The 19,076-nt window shown below is 54.3% G+C and overlaps 2 protein-coding genes across 3 annotated transcripts in view; one reads left to right on the plus strand and one right to left on the minus strand.

The window, feature by feature from the left end:
• Positions 1-13,220, minus strand: part of FLI1 (Fli-1 proto-oncogene, ETS transcription factor) — a 122,895-nt gene extending 109,675 nt beyond the window's left edge. Inside the window, exons 1-2 of one of the 2 annotated variants that reach the window (XM_081239890.1) lie at positions 13,039-13,220; positions 11,744-11,824 (exon numbers count right to left, since the gene is read on the minus strand). In XM_081239890.1, coding sequence (XP_081096016.1) covers positions 11,744-11,782 — 39 coding nt within the window. In that variant the 5' untranslated portion in view covers positions 11,783-11,824; positions 13,039-13,220. Of the gene's footprint in view, positions 1-4,289; positions 5,020-11,743; positions 11,825-13,038 lie in introns of those variants that run through there. The other variant, XM_081239891.1, reaches the window with a different exon arrangement.
• On the plus strand, positions 4,815-9,774 carry LOC308621077 (uncharacterized protein; the record flags this gene model as incomplete). The annotated part of the gene is made up of 4 exons (XM_081241241.1): positions 4,815-4,943; positions 5,010-5,591; positions 5,797-5,946; positions 6,493-9,774. 4 exons carry the CDS (start codon positions 4,815-4,817, stop codon positions 6,676-6,678), a joined length of 1,047 nt encoding a protein of 348 aa, XP_081097367.1. The 3' UTR covers positions 6,679-9,774.
• Positions 13,221-19,076: the final 5,856 nt, after the last annotated feature.

The raw sequence follows: 19,076 nt of genomic DNA on the forward strand, positions 1-19,076 counted from the left end.
AACTCATAAAAATGTAAAGAAAGCAAATAAAATGTTCATGGTACAGTGGAAAGAACACTAGCCTGAGGGTTAGGAGCCCTGCATTCTCACCCTGACTCTGTCAGTAGTCAACCATGTGATCTTGGATAATTCAGTAAACTCTGGGCCTCAGTTTCCCTTCTCATGAAAGGAGGATATGGAGCTAAATAATCTCCAAAGCTCTAAAGTTGCAAACCTGAAAACTTGAAGTTGCCACAGCAGCTGAAGTGGTAGAAATTATTCACAAACAAATAGGATTCATCGTCTGGTAACTCCCCGAGGGAGGCAATTCTATGTGGCCGCGGGACAGAGAAAAAGGCACAGCCTGTTTCGCCCGGAGTTCTCGTGAATCTAGGCGCTACGAAGGTTAATTAAAAGATGCAGGTGGGTGAGCGGTTCATTCTCAGAGTGAAGACAGCATCCACCTCTAATGACAGAAGTAAAGTCTTTGTCCCCGGGTATCCATCTCTCTGCTGCTTTCTCCCGGGATCCCATCCTGCAGTTTCCCGTCTGGACATGCACTGTCAGTGGTAACCTGCAGCCTGCGCCAGTCTGGCTCGTGGACTCTGCTGGTTTTCAAAGCCCAGCTGTTGCCTCAACCCTCCTTTCCCGTTTTGCTCTCCCAACATGTACTAGTTGTGTGATGCTGAGGTAAAGGGTGAAAGCTGATCGTATCTCTGCTCAACTGCCACTTCATTGCAAGCATCCTCCCTGACCATTATGGCTGATACAACCACATTGCTTTCTATTCCCTAACCTGCTTTACTGTTCTTCAGAAGTTGTATCACCCTGGACACAGAATTATTTATTTATGTGTCTGTCACCTCCGCCAGAGTGTAAATTCCAGCAGGGTTTTGACCCCTGTTTTATCCTCAACACATAAACCAGAGCCTTGGAACATAAGAGACCCCTAATTAAGATTCATAGCATTACTGAAATACCTATTATAATAAATCCATACCTATGATCTAATTTTCTGGCCAATCGATCCCCACAAGCCCTGTCCCCAAGGAGGAATTCAACTAATGTACAGTCAACGAAGGTACCAGACTTTATTGAATCCTTACTGTGCAAGGAGGTACTTTGGCCCCATTTTATAGATGAGAAAACTGAGCCTCCAGGAGCTTAGTGTCCTGCTATAGGACACGCAGCAACAGAGCAGCAGAACTGAGAATGAACCCAGGTTTTCTGACTCGGAGTCCCCAGTTCATTTCCCTATTTCATTCACCAGGTCTGCATTTTCTCTGACTGTTTCCCCGTCTTTAATGGTACCATGTGCATTGACTGAATCAAGCCTCCATAGATGAAATAAGTAGATTCAGTTGAAGACTGCCTAGAACTAAGGTGCAGTTTTGGAAACCAGGTCATTCTTAAAGCAGCAAACAGTATCACATGCTTTTCAACAACTGATACCATCTCCGTGGGGAGCAGGGTGGTATAGGGTGTTGTTTAATATTTAGGCTAACTTATCTGTGGCAAAAGAACAGTAGAAGGCCTCCTGCAAATTTTGGTGCTCCCAACATGATGCTCGGAGCCTTCCCAGGAGACATTCTTGGAGAGGAGAAGAGAGCGTAATACAGAAGGACTTATTATAACAAGGGTGATGAAGTTAAGATTTTGTAATCACAAGAAGTTGTGCAAATTATGCACAAAGTAAAAAGCTTCTGCAAAGGAATCCAGACCTCCCTGGCATTCTGGACCAAACAGCTCCCCAGTGATGAGACCCAGAGGTATTTTGAAATATAAGTATGCTTCATATATGAGGAAGAAATACGCAGGTGCATAAAAATCAAATGCCAGAATTAGTCAAAGATGACTTGTCAAGGCCATTCAAACTGGGAACACAGATTCTGAATCTGTGTCTACAAATTCGACATGGTGTGTGGTGTCTTCTGACCCCTCTCAGCCTAGAACTGGATTTCGTGGACATGTAGGTGCATGTTCTTGCAAGAGCATGTGAGCGTGATATTTTAGGAACTGAAAGGATTGGAAAGGCACTATTGTAGAGGTAATTTAGTCCCACTATTTCACTTTTACAAAGAGTTTGAAGCTCATACTGGCTGAATGGGCTGTGCATCCTTGCACAGAGACCAGAAGTCCCCTGGCCTCTCCTTGTCCACTGTCTTCTCCAAACACAGTGTTTGAACCAATGTGAGAGTGGGGTCTGGGAACCCCAAGATCCGAAGGTCACCCATGAACAGGAAACTGTGGCTTTCACACAATTTCAATACCAAAGTATACACTAAACACTCAATCCTTCAGAACGCTGGGCAGTGCAGAAGCCTGCTTGAAAAGCCTCTGCTCTGCCCACCAGCAGAGCAGCCAGGCAACCTGGATCAGAGACAAGGGTGCTCCGGGGGAGGGTCTGGATGGGACTCACAGGTTCCCATCACCAGGTGAGAAGGAATCCTGTCACTCCCACCCTGGCATGAAGTGCCAGGGTCCTGGTCTAAGCTTGTTCTCATTGACGGCCATGCCAATCCCTGTGTATGCAGCTAAAGAGGTTAGCACACCCTGGGTTCACAGACCACAGCTTCCTCCCTACCCTCAGGGCCTGTGCCAAGAGGTCTGAGCATCGGGGAGATATTGCTTCACTTCTCCTTAGGGTGTCCACATAAGACCCTGGAGCCATCTTACCACCCTTCCGGGTCAGCTGGGGGCCTTCTGGGTAAGTGGCAAGCATCCTAGTGAGGGAAGTTTTCTAGAGTGGAACATCTTATTACTAAACCAGGGATACTGAGATACTGCTTTGCACGCACCCACCAATGAGAAGAGAAACTGGCATGAAATGACTGGTGGGTGACCACCTCCCTACAGGAATGCCCTCTCACCCATTCCTCACCCATGCACCTTAAACTGGAGGAACCCAGGCTCACAGAGGCTCCCTTCAACCCAATACAATCAGTAATCTCATCTCCACATTTTCAAGTTCCTGCTGTTGGTGCCTTTTACTTAAGTCAGCATATTTCAAACTTTCAGAGAAAAAAAAAAACTTAGAAAATAAAAACCACTACCCCACCCAAATGATAAAAATCTCCTGAATTCTCCAAGCCCAACATCCTCTTCCTCAGCCCTGAGCAAAGATGTGATTCCTCTGGGTTCTGGGAATGGCGGGCTCTGCCAGTCCCCACCTCACCAGCCTAATAGCTTTTCCAGACCGACTTGGGCTTGGTGTTGGGGGACAGACTCGCAGCCAACTCCTGGTCCCATTCATTCCTCTCGGGCCTCTTAAGGCCAGTCACATTAGGGGCTGTCCCTCCTCTCTGCTTCTGGCTCCACTTCCCCCTTCCAGAGGGAGCAGGCAGCCAACCCTCGTGAAGTCTACGGTGAAACCCAGACCCTCACCCTCTGGGCTGCACTTGGCAACGTGGACCCAGGCGCGAGGCGCGGGGTGAGGCTAGGGGCTGGGGGGTAGCAGGCAGTCGTCCGGGCCGCCGGCTCAGGGCCGCTTACTTTAGGAGGAGCGGCTCCGCAGGCGTGGGACCCTCTTCGAGAGGCCGGTGGGAGCCCGGGCGCGGAGTGCGGGAGCCGAGCGTGCGGAGCGGCGCGGACCGGCCGGGAAAAAGATGCCCCGGCGGAAGAGCGGCGAGGCCGGCCCGTCAGTCCCGAGGAGCCGGCAGCTCCCGAGAGCCGAGAGCCCGGCAACAGAAGTACCAAGAGGAAGGGAAACCGGCCCGCGCTGACATGTAAACAGGGCTTCCATCTGGAGCAGCCCGCGCACACAAACCCCCAGACGCACTCACTCGCACCCCGATCCGCCTGCAACCAATCCACTTGCCCGTCCCTGGGCCCTCCCGGCAGGGGCCCGGGCTGCTGGCGGCTGCCCGCCCGCCCCCGCCGTCTTCGGCCTCGGGGGAGAGGAAGCCGGCCGCCGGGAGGGTGCCCAGTGCCGGGGCCGGGGTGCCCGGCTCGCCGGGTGGGAGTGGTGGCCCCGGAGGTCTCCGGCCCCCGGCTGCGATCGGCGCCCGGCTCCCCGGGTTTCACGCCGCCGCCGCCGCCCGCAGCCCGGCCGGCAGCGCGGTGGGAGGGGGCCGGTCTCCGCTCCGGGCAAGGGGTGCGGGGGAGATCGCTCTCGGCGGGGAGCCCGGCGGCTCGCCCCCGCCTGCGAGACTCGCCACCCGAGTGCGGGAGGAGACGGCGCGAAGCCGGGGCGCGGAAGGAAGGGAGAGTGGCCACGTCTTCCGGGACCCCGGCGCCCCGCGCCCAGCCTGCCCGCCGCCTCGCCGCCCCGGCCGACCCCGGCGCTCCGCGCCCACCGCCCGGTCGCTTACCTTAATAGTCCCGTCCATTTGGCCAAGTCTGCAGCCGAGCCCCCCAATATTCCACACATTGACCCGGTTACAGCCTGACCTCGCAGCCCCTTCGGATTAGCCCGGCGCGGCCTCTCTGGCGCCCTGGGCCCTCCCTGCGTGCCCCCCGCGAGCGCCCTGCCCTCGCTCCCCTGTGCACGTTTGTTGTTGTAGCGGAGCGAAAAAGAGACAGTTAACCGGATGAAACTTTTTTTCAGCTAATTTTGGGAAGTGACTTCACTTTGCGAATGGGGAGGAAGTCCTATCTCTCTCTCTCTCTCTCTCTCTCTCTCTGTCTGTCTCTCGCTCTCCTCTCTCTTCTCTTCTCTCCCCTCTGCTCTCCCTCGTCTTCCCTCTCCCCCACTCACACCCCCTTTTCCTCTCCTCCGCGGGTCCTGCTTTTCGCATCACACACACTATATAAATACACGCGGAGATGCCCAGATACATTCATGCGCTGCGCACACAGGATACTTGCTCCCGGGAGATAAGAGCGAGCTGGGAACAATGCCGGGGTCCACGCCCAGCGCCCGCGCCCTGATTCCCGCAGTCTGCATGCCTCCCCCCACACCTTCCCCCAAAGTCCAACACCGAACGCCTTTGGCCTCCTTCCTTTCCAGGGGCCGTTGGCCGAAGGTGGCCCTCCTGACTCATTCACTTTCCGTTTCTTCCCACAGATACGTTCATTAATGTTTTTTCCAGCCGGAGTCAAACTTTTTCGTGGGTGGAGGGGGGAGGCGGGGGGCGGGAGAGTTTACTCGGGCTGGGGATAACCTGGAGCCTACTGCCCGGGAAGATCCGGACGCAGACCGAAGCCGACCAACCATTAGAAAGTGCATCCAATGGGAATTTTTCCACTCGGGCCCTCGGCTGCGGAGTCGCGCAGACTCCCGGAGCGGCTCACCCATCGACGCGGACTCGGGGCGGTTTCGGACGGACCCCGGCAGTCGGGGGCGTGGACTCGGCTCCCAGCGAGCTGTGAGCGAAGGGACGCACGCGGGGAGGAGCGCCTCGGCCCCTCCGCTACTGGGGAGGTCCCGGCGCCCGCCGAGGGCCGGGACCTGCGGCACCCCAGGCCACTGCTCCGCGCCTTCTAGGGTCAACTCCCTGGCACATACCCCAACCCGATGGCCCAAGCCCTGGCACTCGGGTCAAAGCCGCCTATGCAATGCCACCTTGGGCCCCAAGAAACCTACACTACGGAGAGACGATCGCTCCAGGCTGGCCGGCGGGTCTCCAAAGCACAGCAGGCAACATCCCCACACCGACCCAGACTTCTCCCGGGTGAGACCCCCGGGGCCGGGGCTCCAGACCATCATCCCCACCCCGCCGTGAGGCCAACCTCCCCTCGGCCCGCCTTGTCGGGCCCCGCCACCCGGAGACCTCCCGGGTCCTTCCGCGGTGTCGCCGCCCGCTCCAGTTGGCACAGCGAGGGGACCCCCGGGCGCTCTCGGCCTGACTCGCTTCTCCCCGACCTCCTCCGAAACAGGTTACCTTGTCCACGCTCTCCAGACCACGCTTTGGACTTTCTCACTTTTATTTAAGAGTCCACCCGGAGAAAGAGGAGAAAAAATCCAGAGGAGATCCGAGTCAATTGGAAAGAAAAACTTTCAAAAGGGTGTCCACAGCGGCGAAAAAGGTGACTTATTAATTCTTTATTTCTTCAGGAGCAGTTGAGCCCGAGGGCTCGCTGGCCTCCCTCCCTCCCCCCACCCCCTTCTCGAAATTAGTCTCATCAATTCAGCTCCAATTTTGGGTTCGAATACAGACACGGGTCTGAACGTGACCAGACCTGGAGTGGCGGGTGCAGCTTGCCAGCAATTGTGACTCGGTGTGCGTAAGGGGGAGAGGGGTGGGGGGATGGGGTGGGGGTGGGATGGGGGCCGGGCTGGCCCCCCCCCCACCTCCTGTCTGCTTCTCAATCCAGGGGTCTGCTCGGGGGCTCCCCTGGGACCGCCACATCTGGTTACCGCTAGCGGGGTCAGTCCCCCCCTTTGCCTGGGGCCACCAGTTCTGGAGTTCAATTAAAAGAAATCAGGCTTAACCCTTTCCTCCCCTCGGCCCCGACGCCCGCCCTCTCTCTCTTCCCTTCAGCGTTTCCACATGCTTTCCAGAGAGGAAAGAGGTTAAAGGGAAAGGAAGAATGAATTACATCCTTTCAAACCCCAAATTGTTTCCTTTTCAGCCCAGACTCTGCCGACCTTCAAACGACAACAAGGCTTTCAGGAGGGTGCGGGGAAACCGCTTCCCACACGGACCTGACCAGAAACCCGGCACCCCCGGCCACATTCCCCCTCTTTCAGGCAGAGAGAACTCCAGTCTACCGCCGGAGGCCCCCTTCCTGGTGCTGGGCAAACACTCAGGCCGTTAAAGGCCACCGCAGGCCAGCCAGCGTCTCTCCCTTCTACACCCGGTCTTCCTAGTACTTGAGAAGGCTCCTCTGTGGCAAAACATTGGCCAGGTGTCTCTTCCCAACTCCTGTCCAGCCTGGCAAATAACAGATTGGCTTCACTGCTCTGATCAGTAAGTCACCCCAACATCTCTAGTATCCCCAACTCCTTTTAGCAGGAGCTGCCTCTCCCCTAAGGAGAACTCAGTGTGGAACTAGATTAAAATGAGGACTTGCCCTCCTGTCTGAGCTGTGGAAATCAACAGCACTTTCTGTTTCTGCCTGTAACACCAAAGCTTCTGGCAATTTTGTAATTTTGAAGATGGTGGGGAGGGGAGGAGGCTGGCACTGGTACAGCTGTCACCCCTTAGTGACTTACTGACTGGCACTGGGGCCGTGACTTTTAATGTATACCAGCCCCTCTGTCAGAAGCTCCTGTCCATTCACAAGGTCCTCCACCCAGAAAGAAGAGCCCCCCAACTCTGAAGAGCCCTCTGAGGGAATCTGAGTCTCCCTGTGACCCGCATTGGCATGGCAGTGGGCAGGGCTGCCCACTTATGTAACTCTGGGTTTGATGTCCCACTCGACTGCTGCTGCTGCTGTTTTAAATCCTGAAGGGGGAAAACAGCCCAAACCAAACACAACAGTAAACAAGTCTGCCCTGTTTAATGTGGTTGCCACCAGACATCTGGAAAGATGGTTTGATCCTGGCAGCTCACATTGTTTTCTCGAGCAGCCAAAGAGAATATTTCGAATGTTTGCATTGAGACAAATTGATAGAGAGCCTGTGGTGAAGCAGCTACAGATGAAAACGGTCTTGGAGCTGGGGAGGGGGAATCCTTCCCCTTCTCTCTCCTCACCCCTCTTCTGCCCTCTCCCCTCCCCCTCCTCTCCCTTCTCCAGGCCCAGCTAGGGGCTGGTTACCCCGGCCCACGAATTTGCTCACACCCTCTTTCCTGGCTCACCAGAGACTGTCCTGCCTCTCCCTTTCCCAGACTGGGCAGGGCTGGTGACCAGGAGCTGATGCCCAGTACCATCCTGCCCACTCCGCCAGCCCAGGCTGGCTTTCAAGTCAGGGGAAGCTCACAGCCAAGGGAGCCAAACCCGCACTGAAAACAAAAGCTAGCAACCGGGGGGTCGGGGTTGGGGGGGGGAAGCCAACAAAAGAGCCCACCACACGTTTCTGAGTCTTAAGGTCACGTGCAGAAAGCGTGCCCACGGGGGCGAGTACTCAGGGAACCTTTGGACTTGGAGCATTTTCATTGCAACTGTGGTGGGGCGACTTGCCTCGCACCATCCGCACTTGACAATATTTTCAAAGATGCGGAAGTCCTGCTTCCCCCGGGAGGGGAGCGGCGGGGTGAAACGTGTCTTGGCTCGCTCAATGTCAGCCCTTTTGACCCGGTCAAGACTTTCCAGACGCGGCTTCCCGGGCTTCTTCGGTCCCAGCCCGGGTTGGGGGTGGGAGGACGCGACAACTGGAGCCGGGTCCCTGGGGTGCCTCCAGACCTCGGGACCTCCGGTCACTTGAAACCCCGGAAGATGCCAGGCTTGGCAGGGCGTCGCGGGCGGGTCCTTCCCCTTTCGTCCTCCCTCCTCCCGGCCCCTCCGGTCCGGCGGCCTCGGCGGGTATTCGAGCTGGCAAGGGGGGTGGGGGAGGGCACGCGGGGGAGGGATGGGCGAACGAGCGCCAAAACTCCAGACTGCACAACTGCAGCTTCAAGCGTCTGGCCCCTCGCTCGAGGCCATAATTAATTTGAGATTTATTTTTATTGGAGAACTCGAGTCTCGTCTGACCTTAGCCAAACAAGGCAGCTCGAGCCGCCCCTGGATGCGCTTGAATGCCGGGGAATATTTCTGCAGGAAGGCTCTGCAGGCGCGCCTGCTTTGAATTTGTTTCTCAGACTTCATCGACTCACAGATTGAAGGAAGATTTAGAGCCTCTGCTGGCCCGGCCCGCTCCCCACGCTCGTTCTTGCCTTAGCGCCAAGAGGGTTCAAAACGCTACGTGGGAGGCCGCGGCGGCGGGAGGGCCCGGGAGGGGGAGGGTCTCTGCGCCCCGAGCCCCTGGCGCTCCGGGGCCGGGTCCCCAGACCACGCGGCGTCGAGGAGGAAATCCCAAGGGAGTCCGAGACTGACCAGAGAGCGCAGGCTGACAAGAGGTGGAGACCAGCCGGGTGCCGGGACCCTCACCCGGTGGCGGCGCCTAGACGGGGGCTTTGGGGGAAGGGAGAATTCAGCCTTTCCAAATCTCCAGCCGCCCTGCCTCCCAGCCGCCCCAAACAGCATGCAAAGTACAGACCTGTGTCCTTGAAACGCCGTTTCAGGACCTGCCGGCCAGATGCTGCCCCTGGGCCGCGCCGTTGCGAACATTCTGGGGCTACCAGCCTCTTTTCGTCTGGTTGGGGGGGAGTCTCCCCCAGAATGCAGCGTGGGCTGAACCAGCACGCTGGTTGGAGGGGGAGCGAGAACAAGGAGTCTGGGTGACTCGTAAGGAGGGAAAGTGGGGGACCCTGCCAGTCTCGAGTGGGGCGGCGAGGGGTCTTCGGGGATGTGCTCCTGGCGCTGGGATTGACAGGTGCTTTGCCCAGTGCGGGCACCTCGCAAGGACATGGTCAGGGTTCCTCCACTGGGTCTCCTGCCCCTCCCCGATACCTGCAAGTGGAACGTCCTGGTTGAACATTCGCATTGGGAAACCCGGCTCATTGGGTTTATATTCTGGCTCTGCACTTACCAGCTCTGTGGCCTTGGACAAGTTCCTTAACCTCTCTGTGCTTCAATGTCCTCATCTGTACGTTGGCTTTATAATAGGATCTACCTCAAAGGGCTGTTGTAAAGATGGAGTGAGTGTTTAGAACTCGCCTGGCAGGCAGCACAACTTTGCCCTTATTGTTTGTATCTTGGCTCTGCCCCCTTGTAAGCTGCGTTACATGAACCTCTCAATGCCTCAGTTTCTCATCTGCAAAATGGACCACCACCTCGGGCTGTTATTAATATCAAATAAGTTAGTACAGATACAGTGCTCTCCCCCTTTCCACCTTTCTCTTGCTCCTTCCAGCCTCAAACCCGCCCTATGCTCTCTCCTGCGCAGTTCTCCTTGAGCACTTGGAACCCAGATCGCTGCCCGGGTGGAGTGGGCACCCTTGGTTCCCCAGGGCCCGGCCTGTCTCCTGGCTCCTGGGGCCCGGGCGCCTGGACCTGCCGTGTTTGTCAATAATATCAGAGCCGAGTGCTGAGGCGGGATGGCCGGGGCTTGGCGGCCGGAGACTGTTTGTGCCCCTCTGGCAAATGGTAGGCGTAGGGAGCCTGCGGAACAGACCCAAGATTGTCATCGCCACGCGGACCTCCCGACCTCATCAATGCACCTCTTTGTGCAACAATACAAACTTTGTGGCTGCCGAAAAATCCATTTTTTCCCCTTGAAAGGAGCTCCTGCGGCGAGCGGCTCCCCTGGCGGCCGGAGCTCGTAGACTGCCGCCCCTCTCCCCCTCCCCCAGCGGCTCCCTCCACTCGCCGGGGCCCGTTTGCTTTCTCTCTGACTCTTGGCCTGGGTCAGGCTCCCGGGCTCCCACTTGCCCCTCTGGGTCCTCCTTAAGGTTTTGGGTCCCCTGGTATGTGCAGGCTCGGGGGTCCCAGTGGATGGGAGAGAGACTGCAGCTCCCCGCCCCGGGGCCCTTCGCAGCCCTCGGGGCAGAGCCGGGAGTGAGAGCCGGGTCAGCTGCGCCCCGCGTCCCGGGAGCGGTGGGGTGGGAGGGGTTACCGCGCCCATAACCCCCCAGGAAACCTGGACGCCGCGAACCGAGCTCGCTGTAGTCTGTGTCTGCTCTGCCACCTCCTGGGAGCCATCCATCCACCCATCCGTTTACTGATTACCCGTCCATTGATTCACTCGTTTTTCATTCATTCATCACTGATAGATTAAACAGCCCTTCCCGGCCAAGCCTCCAAAACCTGGCTTCCCCAAAGTGACTATGTGGACTCCTTCAGACCACAGGCGGGGAAGATGCTACTTGGTGTCAACAGATTTCCCTTGAGAGGAACAGGAGGCGGGCTGGACGCATAATTGCCAAGCCCAGATAAGACCCGAGAATCCCCACGCCGTCGAGGTGCCCGGTGCCTGCAGACGGTCACTCCGCCCCGCTTTCACGGATGCTGGACGCAGCGGAGGGGGCCAGGAGGGAGGGGCGGGGGCCTCTCGGGGCGGGGTTTCGGGAAGGAGGGGGCGGAGCCGAGCCCTAAGTAGGTGGGAGTTAGTTTGCCGAGCCGCAGCGGTCCTTCCTTTTCGGAGCTGGGGAAGGATCTGGGCTGCTACCCGGGAGGCGGGAGGTTGCGCTTGGGATGCGAGAGGACCTCGCCGCGGTCCCCACCCCGGGCAGCTCCGCACCTTCGGCCCGCCCCGCTGGCGGATTTTCATTAAACGTGTAACCCAGATGTCCTGGCCTCGGTTTGTTTACATTCTTGGGAACTGCTGTGGAAAAGGAAAAAAAAAAAAAAAAAACCCAACCCCCTTCGATATACCTTCAAATACAGGAATCTGCGCTTTTGAGGGGCCGGTGGAGCCGAGGAAGGTGGGCTTGAGGACCGGGGGTGTCGAACCCGTAAGAGAAGCGCGTCGCGATCACTTGCCCGCACCCACACGCGCGCGCTCACACCCTCACACTCTTGTCCACACAGACCCCTGACTCGGGGAACCTGCTGTGCACGGCGCGGCGTGGGCGCACGACCCATCGGGACCGGACGCTGGCCCGCGGGTCCTGGTGCCGGCGTCTCGGCTTTCCTGCACGGCCCTCACCAGGCTCGCCCACCTCCATTCTCCCAAGGAGAAGCGGCCAAGAGGCTCGGTCCTCAACCAGGGATTCCCGAGGGTCTGCGCCATCCTCATCCAGCCTAGCTAGTGGCCCCAGCTCCACACCCACCTGCTAAGAGCGTGGCCCGCTCCACCCGCCTCTTTTCCCGCGGAAAGGGGGAAGGAACCCTAGGTCCGGGGAGAGGGTCTGGGGGTGCTGGGGGGGGTCATTACCTGTTTAAAGACGCTGTCATGTCTTACCTTGACGTAAGACGACGTGTCGGGGACTGTCTGAAACATCCTGGGTGGGTGAGGAAGGGTCGAGAAGGCCCAAGAACCAACCTGGGTGGGAGAAACCTCAGTCACCCGCGAGCGGAGCAAGGGTGAGACGGTGGGGGGCAGGGTGAAGTGGGAGAGCAAAAGAGAGACGACAGGAGGGCTGGGGGAGGCTCCGATCCACCTGAACCAGTGAGGGAGGGTGGGGTGCAGGCACGGTCACCCTCCCTGTGCCTCTGTCCCCCAGGCTCCAGGCTAAGGGGTGGTGGTGAGAGCCAGCTCACATCGTTGGGCCTCTTGCCTACAGTCCTGTAACCTTCCATCGGCAGCCAGAGACGCCCGTCTCCCCCAGGGCCTGCGTAGTTTCATACCTGGGGATGCAGGGGTGGGGATAGGGGTGCCAGAGGAGAGAAGGTGGCCAGGATAGAGGTAGGTCTCCTCAGCTTTGCAGCCCGAGGCTCCAGGAAACAGATATTTACAGAGTTGCCCACGCACGCTGCGGCCCTCGGGGCACAGACCTTCTGCCTGACTCCCCTACCCACCCCCACCCCCCAGGGCTCCATTAGCGTCCAGCTGTCTCCCTCTTCCCTGCTGGGGGACCACTTAGAAGGGCCCCTGGCTCAAGGTTCTGGAGGTCTGTGGAGGCCCCTTTCCCAGAGCGCACCCCTCACCGCCACCGCTTCTGGAAGAAATCGAGTTTTCTCAGCAGAGACAAAGACAATGAATGAGGCGGCCTCATTTCTAGTGGCAGGGGAGGTGGGGTCTGAAGTTTGAATATTTGGACTGGAGGGCGCAAAAAGCTACCCTAGGAGGCCAGGTGCCTCTGCATGAGTCTCTCCCCGCCTGGCCAAGTCTGGCGGCTGTCTCTCTCCTCTTCCTTCCCTTCCTTCTCTTAAACCATCTCTAACGTGGCAGGGCGCAGCTTCTACAGCAGCCAATGTGTTTCTGATAAAACGCTTTTCTCCCCACTAACGAATTCCAGCTTTTTGGCTCCCGAAGCCACAACAGACACACAAGTTCAGGGACCAGGTACATTTCTCCGGGCTCCTAGATTCCCATTCACTGTTCTCCCCTGGTGCCCTTGCTCTAGAGTCTCCCCATTTTCTTTGAAAGTTGAAGTGAAAATTGCAAGCAGAGTGAGCAGGAGGGAAAAACGGACAGAAAAGAAAGCCTGGGAGAGAATGAGAGAAGGAGCCCCAGAAAGCCTCCAGGCTGCACCTAAAGCAGGCAGCCGTGACCCTGCATCAACCCCCAGAGATCCCTCGCAAATGAACACCCACCTTAGACACCCCTTCCTGCTCCGCCAGCGGGAGCTGGACTCCGACAACTCCAGGGCGTTCAAGCTCTTGGTGGGACCCCTCTGCCCCCAGACTCCCGATCCTTGGCAGAATGGAATTAAACCTGCTGGCTGCCCAGAGTCAACGTTTGCCTTTCTTTCCAGCGTATCCAGACAGGCAGCCTCAGCTCCTGCACATCCTCGGGGGCTGCAGGAACCACTCAAGTCTGCGCGTCCTGCAGCTTTCCTCTCCGCCGCCTCTCTCCAGCTTTCTCCGTCCCACTCCCTCTTCCTCTCTCTTTTCCGTCTTTTAATTTGATTTCCGTTTTCTTATCAATATTTCAACTGCTGTCTGATGAATTGTTCTAATAGACAGCCACCCATCTGCCCCCAGCTGCTTTTCCAGAAACCTCCCTGTGTTCCTAGGAAATGTCAAGGAGCACCAGAAACCACCATGTATCATAAATGTAAAGACACACAACCGAGTCAAGCCAGGAGGAGACGTAGAAACCAGGGCCTTCTTTAAGCTGATTATTGAGTTTCAAACGACTGCAGCACAAAGAATTATTCTTCAAATTTAAATGATATGAGTGATGTCTACTTTGATTTTTCAAGCCCTTAAGTTTTTCCTCCTTAAAAGTGACTCCTTTCTCTTATTTGGTCCTCTCCAGGCATATACCTCCCGACTCACATTTTCTAGGCAGCATCTATAAGAGCAAGTAGATTGCAAGTGTCAGGGAACCAACACTATTATGGGGTTTTGATTAAAAAATACGCATACATTTTAAAACACTCTTGCTGTAACACAACATTGTAAATCGACTATACTTCAATTAAAAAAACCACTCTTACTAGGGGATTTTTTCTGGGTCCTCAGATTTGTGTTTTCTGGAAATCTGGAATGTTGCTCATTTCTTGGCTTGTAGGCCACTTGTAGACCTGGCCTTGAATGGGGCTCCGATTTGTGGGTCATGCTCGCACTGCCTTTCAGGTGCCCCATCCCAGGGCCATTCTCCACAGACCCTGGGCCGTTTTCACACACTGGGCCCCCCCTCTCCAGAGTCTCCTGTAAAAGGGAACTGCTTACCAGGCCCCAGAGCAGAACTTTGGCAGGGAGGCGGATGGCGGAGAGAAGAAAGCAGAGGTGACAGGTAAGAGTAGAGAGTGCGTCAGTTTGTAAGAACAAAACCGACAGTTTTGTACACCTCTGATAATTAGTCTCAGTTTCTCTAGCTTTCCCCTCCTCTTCCTTCCTGGGGTACCCAGATCTCTGGCTACTTTGGTTCTGGACACTGGGAAAATTTGTTTAGTACCTGCTTCCTCCTTTCCACCTCCCCCTCCTCCCTATCCTCCCCCTCCAACTGGCTCTGGAAATTTCTGACCAAAAGGCAATTGCTTGGATTCCATTTCTGGAGAAAGCACACTTATCACCCAGATCTCCCCACGTGGGGGGTATGGGCGTCAGGGTTATTCATTATTTCCTTCTCAACAATATCCCGATTTTTCTCTCCGTCCCTCCCCCCAAAGCTCAACATATTGAAACATTTTGCTGCTTAATAAGAGCGGCCGGGAGAGCTGGGAGGTGAAAGGCCAGCCTGGGACCGTGACTGGGGCTGCCCGGGCTCAGCGCTGACAGCCGGGCTGCCCCCGCCCAGCACATTCCTGGCCACGGCTTAGGAAAACAAGACAGGGCTGGGGAGGGGAAGCGACTGAAGTACCAGAGCCACGGCCCCGTATTTTTGTTCTTGGGATTCTTGGAGAGCTTGTCTTCCCTCCCAAAGGGAACAAACACTATTCTACACAACCACGAATAAAACAGAAGGTGCTCCTCCAAGCAGATAATAATCCTACACTAATGTCATGCATTTCAAAGGTAAGCTCTTTTTAGGAAAGTTAGACGTTTGAAAATGAAGGCTTCAGCTATCTTAGAGGAGATGAAAATGAAGCACATTGTCTAATTAATACCTCACCGCCCAGATTAGGTTTTTCCTCCCTTTGTCCTCCCTTTATTTTCTTTTTCCCTCCCTCCCACTCCCTCCTTCTTCCTTCCTTCTCTTGAAGGTGATTTCTAAGAGATCCCTTGAGTACCTGCCCCTAGATTTTTAACCCTTTTCTTTATGTTTTCACAGTTGGTATTACATCCTTATTTGTAGACACATCTGTCTAAGGTTTGTTCCCTTCATTAGACTGTAAGCTCCCTGAAGGCAGGAGTTGAGTTTGTCTGGATACTTACTGTCCACACTGAAACTGACAGGCAGAGAAACAGAACGGTTATTTACCTACATCCCTCCTTTTTGACCGAAAACTAAAGAAGGAAATACAGAACAAGCACAGGGAACCATCACATTGTTATTAAGGAGAAACTGACAGGAAAATTACACCTGAGTGAGTGATCCTGATTCATTTTCTGCTTTGCAGGGTTACATGAAATCAGTGCTCATGTGTTGGCTCAATTTTTACATAAATGGTTCAATCAGGGAGCGTGTGATCATCCCTCTTCCCAAGCACACTTCGTGTGGTCAGCTGACGGAGGTGTCCCGTCTCCAGGTCCTGTACCAAACTCTTCAGGGTTGTGTGTGTGTGTGTGTGTGTGTGTGTGTGTGTTGGGGGGTGCACTTGAGCATGTGTCCTATTTCCTACTCTTCCGGTAATTTTATTTTATTATTATTATTTTTTTTTGCGGTACACGGGCCTCTCGCTGTTGTGGCCTCTCCCGTTGCGGAGCACAGGCTCCAGATTCACAGGCTCAGCGGCCATGGCTCATGGGCCTAACGGGCCTAGCCGCTCCACGGCATGTGGGATCCTCCCGGACCGGGACACGAACCCATGTCCCCTGCATCGGCAGGCGGACTCTCAACCACTGCGCCACCAGGGAAGCCCTCTTCCGGTAACTTTAAAAGCCAAGAATTGGCATTCATCCCAAGGGTCATGCAAATAATAAAATCTTGTTGGTCCTGGGAAAACAGACGAGTTGAGAATGAATTGAGGAATAATCTGAAGTTCTTTTCAGAACTGGACATAGACCTGGAAGCCTGCCTTGTTTGTGCGTGTATGAGGCGGGGGAGTGTTAGGGATGTCTTTGGCCTTGACCATGCAGTCTGGGAGCAGGGGTGAGTGGGAGTAGACCCAGGCTGCCTATCCTCCAGGAGGATATGACCAACTCCCTTAGTCACCTGGAGCCTTCAATCTGCTAGAAGAAGACTGCTGAAATTGGTAACAGCTGCCATAAGAAGGCACAAAAGAGAGGAGGATGGGGGGGAAAGGGGTAGGAAGGCTCATGAAAGCCAGTTTATCCCTCCAAGTGTTTCCAAAGGAGAAGGGGTGGGGACTTTCTTGCTCCAGGTACCAGCCTGTACCAAGCTGCTTCCTTGGGCTGTAGATTTGCAGTCCAGGGCCTGGGTGGCAGGTGACCCTGGTGTAGAGTTTAGAGATCAGGAGACTGGAATCCAAGAAAGGTCCCCAGTGGGGGAATATCTGGGTGGCATGAAGCTGGGCCATCCATGGGTTCTAGGATTCTAAGCAAGACAAGTAGGATCGGCTTCTTTATTTAGCAAATGAGAGTGCTACGATTAGATCATCATGAGATGCCTTCCAATTGGAGCGTGCTGTAATTCTGTGAGATTATTTAACCTGGGAAAGGATGTGAATCAAAGACAAATTCACATTCTAGCGTTAGAAACTCGGGGTTCTGGTCTTGGTTCTGCTCCTGATGACTGGTGTTAGGGGCTGAATCGTGTCCCCCTAAAATTCATACGTTAAAGCCCTGATCACGCTTCAGAGTGTGACTATGTTTGGAGATAAGGTCTTTAAAGAGGTGAATAAGGGGGCTTCCCTGGTGGCGCAGTGGTTGAGAGTCTGCCTGCCGATGTAGGGGACACGGGTTCGTGTCCCGGTCCGGGAAGATCCCACATGCTGCGGAGCGGCTGGACCCGTGAGCCATGGCCGCTGAGCCTGTGAGTCCGAAGCCTCTGGTCCGCAACGGGAGAGGCTACAACAGTGAGAGGCCCGCGTACCGCAAAAAAAAAAAAAAAAAAAAAAGAGGTGAATAAGGTAAAAAAATGGGCCCTAATCCTAAAGGGCTGGTGTCCTTATAGTAGAGGAGATAGGACACAGAAATGTGAGAGCACAGAAGGAAGACCACCATGTGAGGACACAGCGAGAAGGCGACCAACTGCAGGCCAAGGAGAGAGGCCTAGGAGAAAACAAACTTGCCAACACCTGGATCTGGGACAGCTAGTCTCCAGAACTGTGAGAAAATAGATTTAAGCCACTAAGACTTTGGCATTTTAATATGGCAGCCCTCGCAGACTAGTACAACTGAGGAATAGTATTTTGCCATGATCTGGTTTCTCCAAGCAGGCAAAAGGAATTGACTATGTTGACTCAACATTTCTAGAACTTGCTATGATGATCAATGTCTATTGTGTATCCACACTGTTTTGGGTCATGTGTGGCCTTGTGTGTAAACCAGTGTTTCTGTCTTTGGGGTTCTTTCCACCCCAGATAAAGTCCAAAACCCCACTGAGTTTCAGTGTCCTCTATTTGCTTTTGCTCGTAATGATGGGGGAGGAAGGAAGGAAGGAAATTGCTCTTCCAAGAAGCAACTTCAGATTTTAAAGTGGAGTCAGCAAGGTGTGGCACTCCTTATCTCTCACTATCTGTGTCCTCTTGTGGCCCCGGACAGGCTGTAAACCTACAAGGAAATTACAAGGAGAGGGAAGGGGTGGGAAATTTGCCCAGGGAGATAAGTCCAGGAAATAGAGGCAGTGAGTAGAACAGAACCCACGAGAAGAGCGGTCAGACGGGGGCTCTTTAGGTTCCAAGATGTGTGTGACCTAATCAGTCCTTTGATTCCCATCACATACCAACACACGTGTATGCACACACGCGCGCACACGCGCTCACGCACACACACACACACGTTGGCACATTCATACATATCCTCATTGTAAAAGAGGATCTATCTTAGGATGAGTAGCATGGGATTCAAAATAGGGAGCATACAGAGCCAGGATTGAGAACGGCTGGGGCAACAAATCAGCAATCCAAACAGGTACAAGAGAAACGGTCCCCCCGCCAGCGGACAGATTCACCCCCTCGGCCCCATCTATAAATCTAAAATATGTAAAATTTCCCAGGATTGGGGATGAAGAGGTGAGGTTACTGGAGAATGAATGGGACTATGCATTAAGGCAAAGAAGTGCTCTGAAGACCTAAGATTTTCATATACTTTAGATTCATTCTTCTAACTCCCTAAGCAAGATTTTCCCCCCCTTAAGTTATCTACTCATGGATACCAGTTAACTAATTTTATTTTATTAGATAATCCCGAGGCCTGTTCTAGCTTAAATTTTCGTAATTCTAAGGAGCATATTACTAATCTCATCTACGGTATATTTTTCCAGGTTTTGGGGAGATGGACTCCATCCCTGTCCCTGTTGAAAAATTGTGGAATGTTTCCTTTGTAATTATTCCAGTGTGATTCCAGATAGGGTGATGTTTCTTCTGACTGAATGAAATTTATTTATTCATCCATTCATTTATTCATTCGTTTGCCAGGGGTGGGAGGGTGGGTCATAAAAAGGACCTGAGTGGTATCAGTTTGCTATCTCTGAGAAGGCAAAAGTTTGCAAAGACTATGTTATCTTTGCTCTATCAGTCTGGTCTTACTCAACCCTAAAAAAGAAGGAGAATAGAATTAAAAGAAAGCATCAGGTTCAGGACCTCTTGTGGGAAAAGTGGCCGTCATAGTTTGAGGGGGAATGAATCGGTAACTAAAGGATTGAAAACATAATTACAGAGTGAGACAGCTGGTCCATCCATTGCAACTTTGAGGTAGAAGATAATTGTATTAGTTGAAAAAAAAACAACTCTTTGAGACACCGCTGAGAAAAATGCCACAGAAATAAAAGTGGGCTTCCTCTGGCTGCTGAGGACTGGAGAGGGCAATAGATGCCATAGTATTTGCCCCCTTCCTTGCTTTTTTTAAATTAATTGTTATTGGAGTATAGTTTGCTTTACAAAGTTGTGTTAGTTTCTGCT

Source organism: Mesoplodon bidens (genome assembly GCF_964165515.1).
Source record: "Mesoplodon bidens genome assembly, chromosome: 7".
Taxonomy (NCBI): Eukaryota; Metazoa; Chordata; class Mammalia; order Artiodactyla; family Ziphiidae; genus Mesoplodon; species Mesoplodon bidens.